Here is a 16,719-nt window from a genome sequence, read left to right on the forward strand (position 1 = left end):
CCCAAACTCCATTAGTCACAATGGAGTGTTTTCCCTATACAGAGTGGGTCAAAAGTAGGTTTACAGTTGTTCCTATGGAAAATAATACAATAATTAATAAATAGTAATACGAAAATAAACTTTGAAGTTGTTACATGTACTCACAACTGTAAACCTACGTGTGCACCCCCAACCCTCCTAATCCATCCCTGGAAGCCTTTGGGAGCCAGGTCTTTGAATATGAGCTACCTGTGACTCTGGGCATGGTGCTACCCTTTTTTGGTCCCTTTATTTAAAAATCGAACTTATTGGGGTGACATTGGTCTCAGGAGTGCAATTCTATAGTACATCATTGTATTATGTGTTCACCACCCCAAGCCAGTTTCCTTCCATCACTATTTTCCTCCCTTCACCCCCTTCTCCTACCTCCCCCGACCCTGGCGCCATCTCCTTAATAAATCCTTACTTTCTTGGCTGCAAAATCCTGTTCTGTCTGATTGGACTCAGGCAAACAGACCCCTTTCGTCCAGTATCAGGAGCGCTGGCCTGCAGCCTCATTCGGTTGGTCTCTGTGAGGTCTGCCTCCAATCCGCCTTCCTCTGAGGCCCCAGCTGATCCAGCGGGACCGGCACAGAGGACACAGATGGGGACAGGGTGAAGGAAGTAGAGATGGCCTCACCGGTGGACGTGGCAGAGCAGGACAACACTGAGTTCTACTCCCCAGCCCGGGGCCCGGGTCACTGGCCCCCTGTGAGTTACTCACGCACTCAGGGCCAGCCCCTGGGCTGCCTCGGGTGGCTGGGCATGGTCCTGAGATTCCTGCGCGCCCTTGGAGCTGATCCCCCGAGCCCTGGGACTCTGCCTCAGCAGCGACCTGACGACCCCTCAGCTGGAACCTGGACAGCGCAAAGAATTTCTGGGCAAGGAAAGAAAAACAAAGGACCCCAAGGGAAAAGCTTGACTTGCAGAGATTTATAGGAAGGTAAATATCTCATGGGAGTACGCCAGGTTCCCAGCACACTAGAAGCTCTGGTAGAGCTTGATGGGTGGGCTGAGCCCTCCCTGCCCCTGAAACTGCGCAGTACAAGAGTCAAAAGAGCAGGGAGTCCTCCTGCTACCTTCTACCCCCAGCGCCGCTTCCCCTTTCGCCGTGTGGGGCTGCCGCAGCGATTTACGGTGTTTCAACATCATAAAGTAACGCGTCTGACGTGAGCCAGCAGCCAGAGTCAGGATCCGTCAGAATGAGTAGAAGATACGCCCAGCAAAATGGAGATCTGGAGGAAACGCATGAAAACTTGTATAAAAAACAAAAGTAGTTGAGAAGATTCAGGAGTACTACCAAAATATTTCTATAATTTAAAACTATCCCAATTAAATAATTCAGTAGGTGCATTGAATGGGATGGTGACTGTCCAGACCTGAATGGGTGACTAAGAACATTACGGTCAAGAACTATCTCAGGCAACAGAACAAAAGCCTAAAGAGATGAAAGTTTGTAAAAGGATAAGAGATTCGCACAATGAACTCAGGAGACTCTGCTATGAGAATAATAGGAGTTATAAAGAGAGGAAGAGGAATGAATAAAGAAGACTCAATAGTTAAACAAATAAGAGAATAAGGTTTTCCTAAGCTGTATCAGATTCCACAAAGTGAAATGGTTCACTGCATTAAAAGATGATTTGATGAGAAAATGGTGAAATAGATTATATTTAGTAGAAATATATCTGATTTTGAACAAGAGAACTTCCAAATTAACAAGGGAAAAAAATAACAATGATGACCAGTTAGTAAAGCCAACAAAGGAAATAAAAGGAAAAAGAGGAAACAAAAATGTTTAACAATAAAATGGAAGAATAAAATCAAACATATTAGTTATGACAATAAATTTAAATAGATAAATTCTATTAAAACCCAGAGACTGCCAGATGACTTTTATTTTATTTTATTTTTCCTCATTCGAGGACATTTTCCCATTTTTTGAACAGAAAGAGTGGGAGGGGGGGAGAGAGAGAGAGAGAGAAACAGCGACATGAAAGGGACACATCGAGTGGTTGCCACCCACAGGACCCAACCAGGGCCGGGGACAAGCTGCAACCAAGATATGTTCCCTTAGCGGGAACCGAACCTGGGTCTCTCTGGACCGCAGGCCGACACTCTAATCGCTGAGCCAAACCGGCCAGTGCCAGATGACTTTTAAGAGATAGAGTTAGCCCTGGCCAGTTTGGCGCTGTGGTTAGAGTGTCGGCCCAGAGACTGGAGTTCAGTTCCCGCTACGGGCACGTGCCTCGGTTGCAGTTTGTTCCCAGCGCTGTTTGGGGTCGTGTGGGTGGTGACTACTCAATGTGTCTCTCTCATGTCCATGTTTCTCTCTCTTCCTTCCTCTCTCCCTCCCTCTCTATCTGAAGATAAATGCAAAAATGTCCTTGGGTGAGGATAAACAAAATAAGTAAAAGATAGAATTAGCCCTGGCTGGTGTGGCTCAGTTGGTGTCATCCTGTGCACTGAAGGGTTGCCCGTTCGATTCCTGGCTGGGGCACATGCCTGGGGTTGCAGGCTCAATCCCTGGCATGGGGCATGGTGCAGGAGGAGCCAATCCTTTGATTGATATTTTCCTTTCATGTAGATATTTCTCTCTCTCTCTCTCTCTCTCTTCCCCCTATCTCCCCCCACCTTCTTCTTTATAAAAATCAATTTTAAATTCTTTTTTAAAAAATAGAATCTATGAAAACGATAAATTATGAGCCTGAATGCATAAACCAACATAGCAGCTAAATTAGAAACTCAAGAATAGCCCTGGCCGGTTTGGCTCAGCGGTTAGAGCGTCGGCCTGCGGTCCTGAGAGACCTGGGTTCGGTTCCCGCTAAGGGCGCCTACCTTGGTTGCAGTTTGTCCCCGGCCCTGGTCGGTTGTGCGGGTGGCAGCCACTCGATGTGTCCCTTTCACATCGATGTTTCTCTCTCTCTCTCTCTTCCTCTCTCTCCCTCCCACTCTACCTGAACAAAAAATGGAAAAATGTCCTCGGGTGAGGATAAAAAAAAAAATACTCAAGAATAAATGGATAAAAATGTAGTCATGGTGGAAGACTTCAGTACATCTCCCTCAGAATTTGAGTGATATAATAATCTGTAGAAAGCCCTGGCCAGGTAGCTCAGTTGGTTAGAGCTTTGTCCTGATACACCAAGGTTGTGGGTTCTATCTCTGGACAGAGCACATACAAGAAGCAATCAAAGAATGCATAAATATGATGTTTCTCTTTCTCTCTCTCTCTAAAAATAAATTTAAAAAAATAATGAAGACACAGAAGAACTGAGTAATACAATCAGTAAACTTGATATAATATATTTTGCAAATAGAGCACATAATTTTAGGTCCATGAGACATTTACAAGATTAATCAAGTAGTTGTCACCAAAGAAGAATCTTGACAAATTTTAAAAAGCAATGATTTTTACAGCCCATATTTCCTTAATCACAGTTTAGTAAAATTAGAAACAGTAAAAAGAAGATTCCCTTGGCCTTCCAAAAAAATCTCTTAACCATTTAGAAGAAACACATTCTGAGATAATACTTGGATCAAAGTGCATGTTCAAAAGGAAATTAAAAGGAGGGAGAATTACAAACTATGCAGATATAAACAAAGGAAGAATCATCTTAAACGTGTTCACTATTAAAGAAGAAACACGAGAAAATGGTGGAACTACATATTTAAGAAATTAGAAAAGCAACAACAACAAAATAAACTGATGGTCTGCTAGCCGACTGCAGCTGAATGACTGAGCTGGGATCGGATGAACTGCCCGACCGATCCAAGATCAAACTCCTGACCTACAAAACTGGTTGCGAATTAAATGATTATTGTTTTAAGCTGCTAACATGTGGGGGGCGGTTTGTTATGCAGCGACAGATAACTGATACAAAAAGGCTCCTCAAGAAGAGGCTCCCTCTCCTCTGTTCTGCCCTAAAGCCTCTCTTATAACACTCTAGCACCTGCCTTTCTTCTGCACCAAAGTGGATTCCGAGAGTGTCCTCATCATTTCAGTATCCCCTGTGCTTATCACATGAGGCACAATTCAGCTGAGGTGTGTTGACCAAATGAATGGTCACACATTTAAATGGGATATTGCAGAGTCTGAGCCATTAAAAGAGGCCAGGGAGGGAAGTGCCAGCATTTTAATAAGGGAGATGCATGGGAGAAGTGGGGGCAGCTGCATCCCTCCTCTAGCTCACCCCTCCTTTGTGTGCAGGCCAGGGAGGCAGAAAAGCAGCCCCGGTTCCCCTCAGCCCTTTCATGGTGACCCAAGAATGATTTATTTCCTTTAGGGTCCCATGAATGATTCTCAAATCTGAAGAGGTTCGGTGATGTTCAGGTTACTGAGAATGCAGATGGGCCTATGCAGGTCTGGGCACGACCTGGGTAAGGGGCTGTCTCAGGCCAGACCTGCTCAGGGAACTAGATAATTAGCATGGGCTAGAACATGTACACCATTTCCAGTCTGTTCCTTCCTATTCCTTCCTACCTCCTGTCCTCCCTCACTTTAAATATTCATCTATTTTATTCACAGATAATCATTGACTGCCCACTGTATGATAAACATTGTGATAGGTGATGGAATTAAATGAGGTGTGGGAGGTTGGGCAATGTGGAGAGAGACAGAGCACTTTTTAATAGCTTTAAGGAAACTTTTTGTAAAACTTGAAGTGAAAAAGAATGAAGGTGAAACCTTACCTTACACAATGAGCAAAAATTAACTCAAAATGAATCAAAGACCAAAATGTAAGAACTAAAATTATAAAATGCTTCGAAGAAAACTGGAAAAGTTTATAACATTAAATTTGGCAATGATTTCTTGCATATGACATCAAATGCACAGGCAGCAAAAGAAAAAATTGGTAAATTGGACTATATAAAAATGAAAATTTTGTGCATTAAAGGACACTGTCAAAACAGTAAAAAGGCAACCTATAGAATGGGAGAAAGTATTTGCAAATGATATATCTGATAAGGGATTTGTATTCAGCATATGTAAAGAACTCCTTCAACACAATAACAAAAACCCCAAACATTCCAATTAAAAAATGGGCCAAGGACTTGAATAGACATTTCTCTAAAGAAGATACTAAAATGGCCAACAAGCACATGAAAAGATGCTCAACACCACTAATCATTCGAGAAACACAAATCAAAACCACAATGAGATACTACTTCATCATATCCATTAGAATAGCAATTATCAAAAACCAGAAAATAAGTGTTAGCAAGAATGTAGAGAAATTGGAATCTTTCTGCACTGTTGGTGGGAATATGAAATGGTGCAGCTGCTATGAAAAATGGTATGGCAGTTCCTGGAAAAAAAAAAAAAAAGAAATGCCATATGATATAGCTATTCCATTTCTGGGCAGACACCCAAAATAATTACAAGCAGGGACGCGAACAGATATTTGTATTCCCATATTCATAGCAGCCTTATTCACAGTAGCCAAAAGGTGGAAACAATCCAACTGCCCATTGACAGATGAATGAATAATCAAGATGTGATATAAATGTACAATGGAATATTATTCAGCCTTAAAAAGAAAATTTTGATGCAGTACAACATGGATAAACCATGAATACACAGATAAACCATGAACACACAGTACAACAGAGAGATAAACCATGAATACATACTAAGTGAATAACCAGACACAAAAGGACAAATACTCTATGATTCCATTTACATGAGGTACCTAGAATAGTCAAATTCAGAGGCAGAAAGTGGAAGAGTGATTGCCAGGGGCTGGAGGGAGAGGGGAATGGGGAGCAAGTGTTTGATAGGAACATAATTTCAGTTTTGCATGATGAAGAGTTCTGGAGATGAATGGTTAGTAATGTTTGCACAACAATGTGAATGTACTTAAATTAATGCCACTGAATTGGACACTTAAAGTAGTTAACATGGTAATTTTTTTGTCTTTATTGATATTAGAGAGAGAGAGGAAGGGAGAGGGAGAGGGAGAGAGAGAGATAGAAAAATCAATGAGAGAGAACATCGACTGGCCACCTCCTGCATGCCCCCCACTGGGGATCAGGCCCACAACCTGGGCATGTGCCCTAACGGGGACTCGAACTGGCGACCTCTTGGTGCATGGGTCGATGCTCAACCCCTGAGCCACACCAACCAGGCAAGATGGTAAATTTTGCATTATGTCTATTTTACTACCATTAATAACAAATAAGTGTAAAAACATATAGAAGTAGAGACAATAGTATAATTGCTCCCAACAGATATACCCCTTGAAATGGATATATTAGTGTTCACACATTCATGCTAATGACCAACACTAAAAAAAAGTAAGTTGATTAAATAATTCCAATTAAAGATCTTTTGAAATAAGAAAAATTGCTCCATTAACTCATTTTTCCTTATCAGGATCTTCTTTTTTCAACAACAAAAGAAGGCATGACTGTTTTCTTTAGGATCTATAGTTTTCTTCTAAAACAATAAAAGCTGTCTTTCATATTCTTCTGATGACTTAGTTTCCTTTTCTTCTTAGATATTCTCCTGAAAGAAACAGAACATGGTTATTATTCATGAGAAGCAAATTATCACCATAATATGATTCATTCATTCATTTGTTTATTCCATAAACATTGGTGAGTAACTACCAGGCGCTAGGCACTGTGCTAGGTTCTAGAGGTACAAGGATGACTGATAGGACCCATCCCCACCCTCCAGGAGTTCCACTGTCTAGCAGGGGAGATAGAGATATAAAACATCAATTATGTTCCTAAAATCTTTCATGATAAACACAATTTTTAAATAGCCATAATTCTTCCCAAATTTTCTATAATTATCATGTGTAATTTTTTGATAGAGAAAAACATAATTTAAAAAACAAGTGAAGGAAATAGAAGTGATGAGATGTGTAACTGGCTCTTGAGTGGGCTTCAGCTTTATCCATCCCTCATGAGCATCCAGCCACTTCCAAGACAGCCCACCCCTCCCAGAGCAGTGGGTCTTCGTGGCATGATGCCAGCTGTCTCCTTCTAACTAGTATACACTCTTTGGAGTTCTTTTGTTGTTGTTGTTTCCTGTGACTCTTAGCAAAAATATATAATTTCTAATAAAATTTTTAAAAAACAACTTCATCCTGCAAAATAGACCTTCTTTAGAATTGAGGTTGATGTTTTAATTATGTCAGACCATTAAATGTTGATCCTTCCCATAGTTGTAATGTCATGTCCGTGAAGCATGTCCCCTTCAGTGACAAGCTTTGTTAGTGATGCAACGTTACTGCATGTCCCAGAGCTCTTCTAGAACTCATCTTCCTGAGGCCACCGAGGTCTCCCAGATTTGTTCCATATGTTATTTGTCGTGTGCATCCACATAGGACAATGGGAGTATTAAAAAATGTGAGAACCTAAAGAAAAAAGAATATGTAGTTTCTGTGATGTCACCTAATTTCTCAATTTAATCCTTTATGATTCAATCTGTGGTGCCTTCCCTGATTCTGTTAGGTAGGGGTTATTCATTTATTTGTTCATCAAACATGTATTAATTGCCTACTCAACAGTTGACACCATCTCAGCTACTGGAGAAAGGAGAATGATTACAACACAGTTCTTGCCTTCTAGGGGCTCACAGTCTAGGTAAACAAAGAACTATAATGGCAGTAATAGTAAAGGTATGCATCAAATACATAGCACAGTGCAAGATGCCTACCATCTGACTTGGGTCTTCAGTGGTTTTTAAGAATTTGCCAGCTGGATGTGAAGGGGCAGGAACAGAAAAGGAAGACCTTTCTGGAAGATAGGACAGCATGTACAGAGGCAATGGAAGGCAGAGAATGGACCCTGACCAGGTACAGTTTCCTAGTTCATTAGGATAGCACAGCACACATCATAGATCACCAATGAGTATTTGTTGAAAGAATGAAGGAATTACTACTTCCCTTACTAGTAGAAGTAGAGGCTTCTACTATTTCAAAAGAGTGTTCAAGCAACTCCAAACAGTTTTTGTTTCATTATTATTTTTTTTATCCTTACCCGAGGACAGTTTTTCATTTTTTGTTCAGATAGAGTGGGAGGGAGAGAGAGGAAGAGAGAGAGAGAGAGAGAGAAACATCGATGTGAAAGGGACACATCGAGTGGCCGCCACCCGCACGACCAACCAGGGCCGGGGACAAACTGCAACCGAGGTACATGCCCTTAGCGGGAACCAAACCCGGGTCTCTCTGGACCGCAGGTGGATGCTCTAACTGCTGAGCCAAACCTGCCAGGGCTCTGTATTAGATCTTTATTTAAAAACTGTATAGAGATGGAAGGAGATGGCAGTAGAAACCGACAAGCTGGCTGCCTGGAGTGAAGTAATTTCTTTTTCTGTAAAAGGTCCCTTCATAGGGTGGTCCCCAGCAGCTACATCTCTTGTTTTTCTACCCTGTTGCCTCCCTCCTCCCTCCCCATTTAGCTGAATGACATAAGGATAAACCATATGATCCAAGACTGGTCAAATCGGGGTCTTAAAAGAGATGAAGAGGTAGAATACGAGGCTTGGCCACGATACCAGCCAGGAAAGGGGCAGTTCGCAATGGGAAGAACACACCTGGCCCTCTCAGAATGAGAGAACAGAGAAAAGTTCTAGCAGTGTTCCTGTCCCTGGGATCCATTTTCCCTGTGGCTCAGCTGGACTCCCGTCTTCCAGTGGCTCTATAAGTATCCTCAGTATCCTTCCAATCATTTCCTACTATCTAGCCCGGATGATGTGGTCTCTGTCACTTGCAGTCATAAGACTCGATCACCTTAAGGAACAGAGACAGGCACCAGGAGACAAACTTACCCAGCTTCTCTGTGGCTTCCACACAGACGCTAGGATACATGCCTTCAGTGTAAGTTGCCACCAGAAGATACAGATTGGTCTTCACAACAACCACACCAGTGTTTTCCTGGACAAGAATAAAAGTGAATGCCCTTCTCTTGGTTCTAATCACCCGACTGGCAGTTACGCTCCAGCCATATTTTTCATCATTTCCTGACTTCCATATATTCATACATTTGTTTTTGGACTCTCCACTCTGTCCCACTAGTTTAGTAGTCTTTACTCAAAAAGTTTATGACTGTTGTAATAACAGCATGGGTATTTTGCAAAAGTTCTCCAATTGATTGTAATATATCCCTAACCCAATGAGAAAGGTAATACATTCTGGAATTGGACAGCTCTGGGCTTGGATTCCAGTACTTCCATTTTATGCTGCGTGACTATGAAAGAGTTATTTCACCTTGTTTAGCCTCAGTTTCCTCATCTGTAAAATGAGGCCACTTAGTTTATAATATGAATGAAGAGTGCCTAATCCATAACATAGGGCTTCCAGTAAATGTGATTTCATCTCTAATTCCTCATAGACAACAGAAAGTCAAGAGAGGTTTTAAACAGGTGTGATATAACTTTTTTTTTAAGGAGGATGTAGAATACAAAAAATGGCTCGTAGTGGAGAAAGAGACAGTTCAGGAAAGGCTTAGTTGATAGATTCTGGAACAAACATTTTTCAAAACCAGGCTCTCCATGCCCTGGCCAGTGTGGCTCTGCGGTTGGAACGTCGGCCTTCGGACCAGAGAGTCCTGGGTTCAGTTCCCGCTAGGGGCATATACGAAAAACAAACAAACAAACAAACAAAAAACCAGGCTCTCCGTTAGCACTTGCATTTGCCTATGCACCAGACGGCTGTCTCAAACATTGCTGTTGCAATCGTGGGCTTACTCTGTTTTATAGACAGGATCAGAAGAGACACAGAAAATTGAAGTCAAACTCTTTTCTTAAGGTTTTACCCAGCTGTCTTCAAGTCCTCAATACTCACATTCTTAGCATAAAGAGAATAGTCATCTGCCCGGACACATTTGTAGTCCTTTTCCTTAAAATACAGCCCTTCTCTTCTGGCTTGCAAAGAGTTCTTGGCGAATCCATTCACCAGTGTTCGGACATCACTGGGCATTACCTGCAGAGGTTCAACAGATTGGGACTCAGCAAACTATGGCAGGCTGGCCACCTTTGGCCCACTACTTGTTTTTGTAGTCCTGCAAGCTACGAATGGTTTTTACATTTTTAAGTAGTAGGGGGGAAAAAATCAAAATAATATTTTGTGATGTGTAAAAATTACATGAAATTAAAATTTCAGTTTCCATAAATAAAGTTTTATTGGAATATAGTCATACCCATTCCTTCATGTATCGTCTATGGCTGCTTCCCATTACAACAGGAGAGTAGTTGTGACATGAACCACATGGTTTGGGAACCTAAAATGTTTACTATAGCTCTTTACAGAAAAAGTCTGTTTAAAACTCTTAGGACCAAACTTCTTGTTGTTGCTTTTTAAAATTTAAAACTCTTTTCCCAAACTTATTTTTCTTACACTAAACCCTGGGGTTGCCACACTCAGGCTCCGCTCCTGGAATCGGATGAGGGCTGCGCTGTCCACGTGCTTCGTGCCCAGGAGGGAATCTAACAGTAAGTTCTGCAAATGGCTCATGCCCACTGGGCTCTGAAAAGGGCTACAGTAGGAAGGATCTGCTCTGGCTAGCTTTCAAAAGGCCTGTGAAGACAAATCGCCCTGAGATATTTTGGACAGTTTTAGAACCAGTATGTGTTCTCTGAAAATATGAAGAGTGAGCCCTGTCTGGGTTGAGCGTGGTCTCAATAGCCAAGGTGGTGGGATTCCATCACAGGTCAGGGCACATACAAGGAAAAACCAGCCGTGGTTGGTTTGGCTCAGCAGTTAGAGCACCGGCCCACGGACCAATGAGTCCAGGTTGGATTCTGGTCAAGGGCACATACCTGTTGAGTTCGTCCCAGGCCCTGGTTGGGAGCTATGGGAGGCAACCTGTCCATGTGTCCCTCTCACCAGTGTTTCTTTCTCTCTCTCTCCCTCCCACTCGATCTGAAGATAAATGGAAAAATATCCTCAGGTGAGGATTAAACTCACAAAGAAAACAACCAATCAATGCATAAATAACTGGAACAACCAATCCATCTCTCTCTCTCTCTCTCTCTCTCTCTCTCTCTCTCTCTCTCTCTCATCAGTAAATAAGAATACAATTTTAAAAAGAAAAGATGAAGAGTGAGAGTGGCCGTCCATCATCAGGGTCCACCCACCTACAAAGAGGAAAATAAAATCACAAAATCATAGAAAACCACGGTTCACACAGAGCAGGTTATGCAGTCAGTTTGGAAAACCACAGCTCAGAATTTTCTAGCTATGTCAGTGGTTTGCATCAGAATCAACTGGGATGGGGAACCCATGAACTAAGAGAACAAGGCTAAATAATATGCTGTTGGCGAGTTCTCCCATTCCCTTCCCGATGTCTAGCCTCAGGGCACTGATCAACAGCCCAGGGGACTAAAAACACTTAAGGTACTTAAAGCAGCATTTTCCGCACAAGTCACCAAGTCTTCCTGGACGGTCCTCATCAGGCCAACCTCCGCAAACACCGTCCTTCCAAGGGATGCTAAGGACAGGCGCCCCTTTCCCGCCACTCACTTCACCGAGGTTTGGCCCACTGTAGTGGGGGCGCTAGGGTTCCCCTAGCGGGACTGGGGGCGATGGAGGGGATGGCCTGGGTGCTGTCGGCCAGGACACGCGCAGGAGCCAAGGGGCTTGGGGAAGCGCTTGGCCGGCGGGAGTGGGAGCCACCGGCTCTCGGGCCCGAGTCCAGCGCTCGGCCAGGGGCTGGTGGGCGGGGCAACGGCCGGTCCACGGACACGCGGGGAGGCAGGGCGGGAGGCGACATGCCAGCTACTGGCTGCGACAGCTGCCCGTCACCGCGTGGCGCTCCGACTCGGTTCGCAAGCCAAGACCCGCCAACCCGAGTCCGGCCGACGGGGCCGCGGGACCGCCCTTGCTCGGGGCTCCGGAGGGGGCGGCCCGCCGAGTCCCCTGCCCTCCGTCCGCCTTCGCGCCGCGCACACTTGTCGTTGCTCGGGCGTCCCGATCCCCCGGACGCGAAACGTCCTTCCATTCTGGGGCCGCGGGCCAGGCGGCCCACCTCCCTTAGACGCGGCCCTGGGGCGGGGCAGGGGGCGCTGGGGACAAGCAAGTTCTGTCCGAAAGCCCCTCCTTCCTCCAAGCAGCCCTGCCGGTGTGGGCCTCAGTAGCCAGAAAGGTGCAGTCTGCGGCCATGGGCCAGGAAACTGCTGCAACTGCGACTCCTAGAAGGGCTGAGCATTGCCACCGTCTCCAAGGGCTCTGCTGGAGGGGCACTTGGGAAGCCTGGAATTCAGGGTGACGCGGGTCAGTGCAGAGAGAACCTCCCTGCTGGAAGGAATTCGGTTCTGGAGACGTTATCAGGGGGTGGGAGGGCAGCAGGAGAAAAAAATGGGAGTGTGAGCGAGTGTGCATGTCTCTGAAATTCACCATTACCTCCACCCCGGTCTAGCAAGGAACAGGTATTTAATGTATTTTGTTCATGAATGACTGCAGTGTGCATGTTTTTTTTCCCCTCCGTGTTCTCTAAACTTACACTAGGAGGATTCATCAAATCGTCTTGTTCAGATGGCTCAGGATTGTATTTCTTTTGCTTTTTTTTTTTTTTTTTTATCCTCACCCGAGGACATTTTTCCATTTTTTGTACAGACAGAGTGGGAGGGAGAGAGAGGAAGAGAGAGAGAGAGAAACATCGATGTGAAAGGGACACATCGAGTGGCTACCACCCACACGACCAACCAGGGCCGGGGACAAACTGCAACCAAGGTACATGCCCTTAGCGGGAACCGAACCCGGGTCTCTCCGGACCGCAGTCGAGCGCTCTAACCGCTGAGCCAAACCGGCCAGGGCTGTATTTCTTTTGCTTACCCTGTGCTCTTGGGTTCTATAGTATTTCTATAATTATGTAATAAGAATAGTGTTGCACTGTAACCTATTATATAGAGCTATATGTATGGAAAAATTTGATTAGTTTTTTAAGTAATGTATCCTGTTTGCAAAGGTACAATAAAGTTGCATGTTATAGACAACAGGCGATAAAGCTAACAATAAACCTTATTTAACACACACATGACATTATCAGAAGCTATGGCTAAGGCTCCTTGTTAGGGAAAGTGTGGGTGGCTAGCATTCAGCATCCCTTCCATGTCCATTCATGGTCACAAGTATTGCTTATTCATTAAACAGAAGAGAATGAATCCTCATTACTAAATAATCTAATTTTTTTTCTGTTATTAGGGACCACAATGAAAAAATTTCGAAGATGATGATCTGATAACTAACAAACTTCCCAAGCTCAAGAGCTTAAAAGAAAATGGTTGGAACCACAGCCACTTTCTTTTATGGAAGTGCAACAGTGTGGCATTTTGAAGTTTATACTTGGGTAGTTGCATGGAGAACTGGCTTGTGTGAAATATAATGTAATATGATATAATATGATATAATATATAATATTTTTTTCTATGTTTTCTGTTTCATTCTACTCTTTGTTATTCCCTTCATTCTACTAACTTTGTGTTTGCTCTTCATTTTCTAGCTTCTTAAGGTGGACTCATGGGTCATTTATTATATACCTTTTCTAATACAACAAAGTTATAAAGTTTCTCTTAAAGCACATCACCCAAATGTATACATGTATTTTTTTAAGATTGTGATTTCTTTTTTCTGAACAGCTTTATTAAGGTATAGTTGATATAATACAATAAACTGTGTCTATTAAAAGTGTACAGTTTGATAAATTTTGACATGCACTCACACATGAAACCATCACCACAATCAATATAATGAACATAGTCAATACTCCCAAAGTTTCTTCATTGTGTCCCTTGGCAATCCCTCCCTCTCTCTGATTTGCTTTCTGTCACTATAGTTTACTTTGAATTTAAAATTTTTTGTATAAATGTAATTTTATACTATGTATTCTTTTTTCGGGCATCATTCACTCGGCACAATTATTTTACAATTCATCCATGCTGTTCCATGTACAACACTTAATTCCGTTTTTGTTTTGTTTTGTTTGTGAAATGGTATATAGTGCAGGTTCTCTGTACTGTTGATGGACATTTGGGTTGTTTGAAGTTTTGGGCTATTATAACTAAAGTTGCTAGGAACATTCATGTACATGTCTTTGTATGAACATATACTTTCATTTCTCTTGGGTAAATATCTAGTTGTGGAATGGTTGAGTCATATGGTAGAGGAATTTAATGTTTTATGAAATTGACAAACTTTTCCAAAGTGATTATATTATTTTACATTTCCATTAACAGCGTATGAGAGTTCCAGTTGTTTCTCATTCTAGCCCACATTTGATACAGTTTTTGTCTGTGTGTAGTTTTTTTAATTAGAAACATTCTAAAAGAATGTATAATGGCTTTAATTTTCATTTTCCTAATGATTGTGATGTTGAGCATATTTTCATATCTTACTTTCCATTTATCTATATTAGTGAAGTGTTTGTTCAAATATTTTCATTTTTATAAAATTTATCTTTATTGTCTTCTATCTCTTTTTACTGATGTCTGGATAAAGATTTATCAATCTTGTTTATCTTTTCAAAGAACCAGCTCTTGATTTCATTGATCTTTTGTATTGTTTTTGTTTTTTTAGACTCTATTTCATTTATTTGTGCTCTGATCTTTATTATTTCCTTTCTTCTACTCACTTTGGGCTTTGTTGTTCTCTTTCTAGTTCCTTTAAGTGTACAGTTAGATTGTTAAAGATTATTTTTTTCTTGTTTCTTCAGATAGCCCGTAAAGCTATGAATTTCCCTCTTAGGACTGCTTTCACTGTCTCCCATAGATTTGGGGTTGTGTTCTCATTTTTATATGTTTCAAGGTATCTTTTATTTTCTTCCTTGATCTTACTATTAATCCATTTCATTGTTCAGAAACATGTTATTTAGCCTCTATGTCTTTGTGCCTTTTTTTTTTTTTTTAGTTTTTCTTGGGGGTGTGTGTGTGTGATTGATTTCTAAGTTCATGTCATGGTCAGGGAAAATGCTTGGCAAGATTTCAGTCTTATTAAATTTATTAAGACTTGTTTTGTATCATAATATAAGGTCTATTCTAGAAAATATTTCATGTGCACTTGAAAAAAATGTATATTCTGCTGCTTTGGGGTGAAATGCTCTGAAGATATCAATTAAATACACCTGCTCTAGTATGTCATTTAAGGCCGCCGTTTTCTTGTTGATTTTCTGTCTGTAAGATCTACCCATTGATGTCAAAGGTGTGTTAAAATCCTCTATTATAACTGTATTACTGTCAATCTCTTCCTTTATTTCTATCAAGATTTGCTTTATATATTTAGATACTCCCATGTTGGATGCATTAATTTTTACAAGGATTATATATCCTTTTACTGGATTGTTCCTTTTGTTTTTACATAGTGTCTTTCTTTGTCTTTTACTATAACCTTTGTTTTAAAGTTTATTTTTTCAGATATAAGTATTGCTACTCCAACTTTTTTTTCATTTCCATTTGCATGAAATATCTTTTTCCATCCCTTTACTTTTAGTATATGTGTATCTTTCATTCTGAGCTGGGTCTCTTGTGGACAGCATATATATGAGTCTTGTTTTCTTATCCATTCAGCTACCCTATTTCTTTTGATTGGAACATTTAAGCTACTTACATTTAAAGTCATTATTGACAGGAAGGTATTTATTGCTATTTTTTTAAAAATATGTTCCTCTGTTTTTTTTTCTTCTTCTTCTCAAAGAAGTTCCTTTAACAATTCTTGTAATACTGGTTTGGTGGCAACCAACTCCTGTAGCTTTTGGCCTGGGCCGATCTGATGTTGTCAACCTCTCCAGGGCTAATGCAGCCCAGTTCTGGATGTAAAGAAGTTTTCCTGCCTTTAACTAATCCAAATACATCTTTGTTTTGCTTCTTTTTTTCAGAGATTATAAAGGGAAAAGAAAATAGTGATTAACAAAACTTATTCATTTTGCTAGATTAAAACAACAGAAACAAACTTATAGATACAGAGAACAGATTGATGGTTGCTAGATGGGAGGAGTTTGGGGAGGCAGTGTAAAAAAGGTGAAAAAATTCAGAAGTACAAATTAATAGTTTTAAAATAGTCACGGGGATGTAAAGTACAGCATAGGGAATATAATCAATGATATTGTAATAACTATGTATTCTGTCAAACACTAGCAGACTTATTGAGGGGATCACTTTATAAGTTACATAAATGTATAACCACTATGCTGTACACCTGAAATTAATATAATATTATATCTCAACTGTAATTTAAAAATAAATTTAAAAAACAGGTAGTAAAGCTATTGCTTTCCAATGAGACAAACAATAAATTTTACAAACTTAAGGAGAAGTACAACTTCTTCAAAAGACTAAGAGGGTAGTATCAGAATCCAAATGACACTAAAAAGTCTGGTTCTCATGACTGGAAATACAAGGGTAATAAAACCCGAACTGCATCCTACCAGGAGGCTATACCTTATCTCCTGTTCATTCTTTCCAACGCCTCCCAGCGGAAGGCTCCGTCTTCCTGTAGGTCTAGTGGGTGAGCAGCCCTGCCTAAGCTCATAATCTCTGGAGGGGAAAACGCACATTCTTGACTCCACACGCAGAGGACTGGGGAGTATCCCTGCCAGCACCGTCAACAAACTTCCTGAGTGATCATGAAGTATAACAGGGCTGAGGCCGAACCAGAGCTGACTGGGAGAGGCAGCAAGTAATACTAGCAGTGAGACCAACCAGAGAAGGATTTGAATCTAGCTCCTTCTTTCTTCCATCAACACTGAGAACTCAGGAAGTACCGA

The 16,719-nt window shown here is 41.6% G+C and overlaps 1 protein-coding gene across 1 annotated transcript; it reads right to left on the reverse strand.

Moving 5' to 3' along the window:
• Positions 1-6,491: 6,491 nt before the first annotated feature.
• On the reverse strand, positions 6,492-10,478 carry PFN4 (profilin family member 4). The gene is made up of 4 exons (XM_036263605.1): positions 10,362-10,478; positions 9,810-9,947; positions 8,795-8,900; positions 6,492-6,520 (listed from the first exon to the last, which is right to left on the reverse strand). Exons 1-4 carry the CDS (start codon positions 10,476-10,478, stop codon positions 6,492-6,494), a joined length of 390 nt encoding a protein of 129 aa, XP_036119498.1.
• Between the last annotated feature and the right edge of the window lie 6,241 nt (positions 10,479-16,719).

This window comes from Molossus molossus, unplaced genomic scaffold (genome assembly GCF_014108415.1).
Source record: "Molossus molossus isolate mMolMol1 unplaced genomic scaffold, mMolMol1.p scaffold_m16_p_15, whole genome shotgun sequence".
Classification (NCBI taxonomy): Eukaryota; Metazoa; Chordata; class Mammalia; order Chiroptera; family Molossidae; genus Molossus; species Molossus molossus.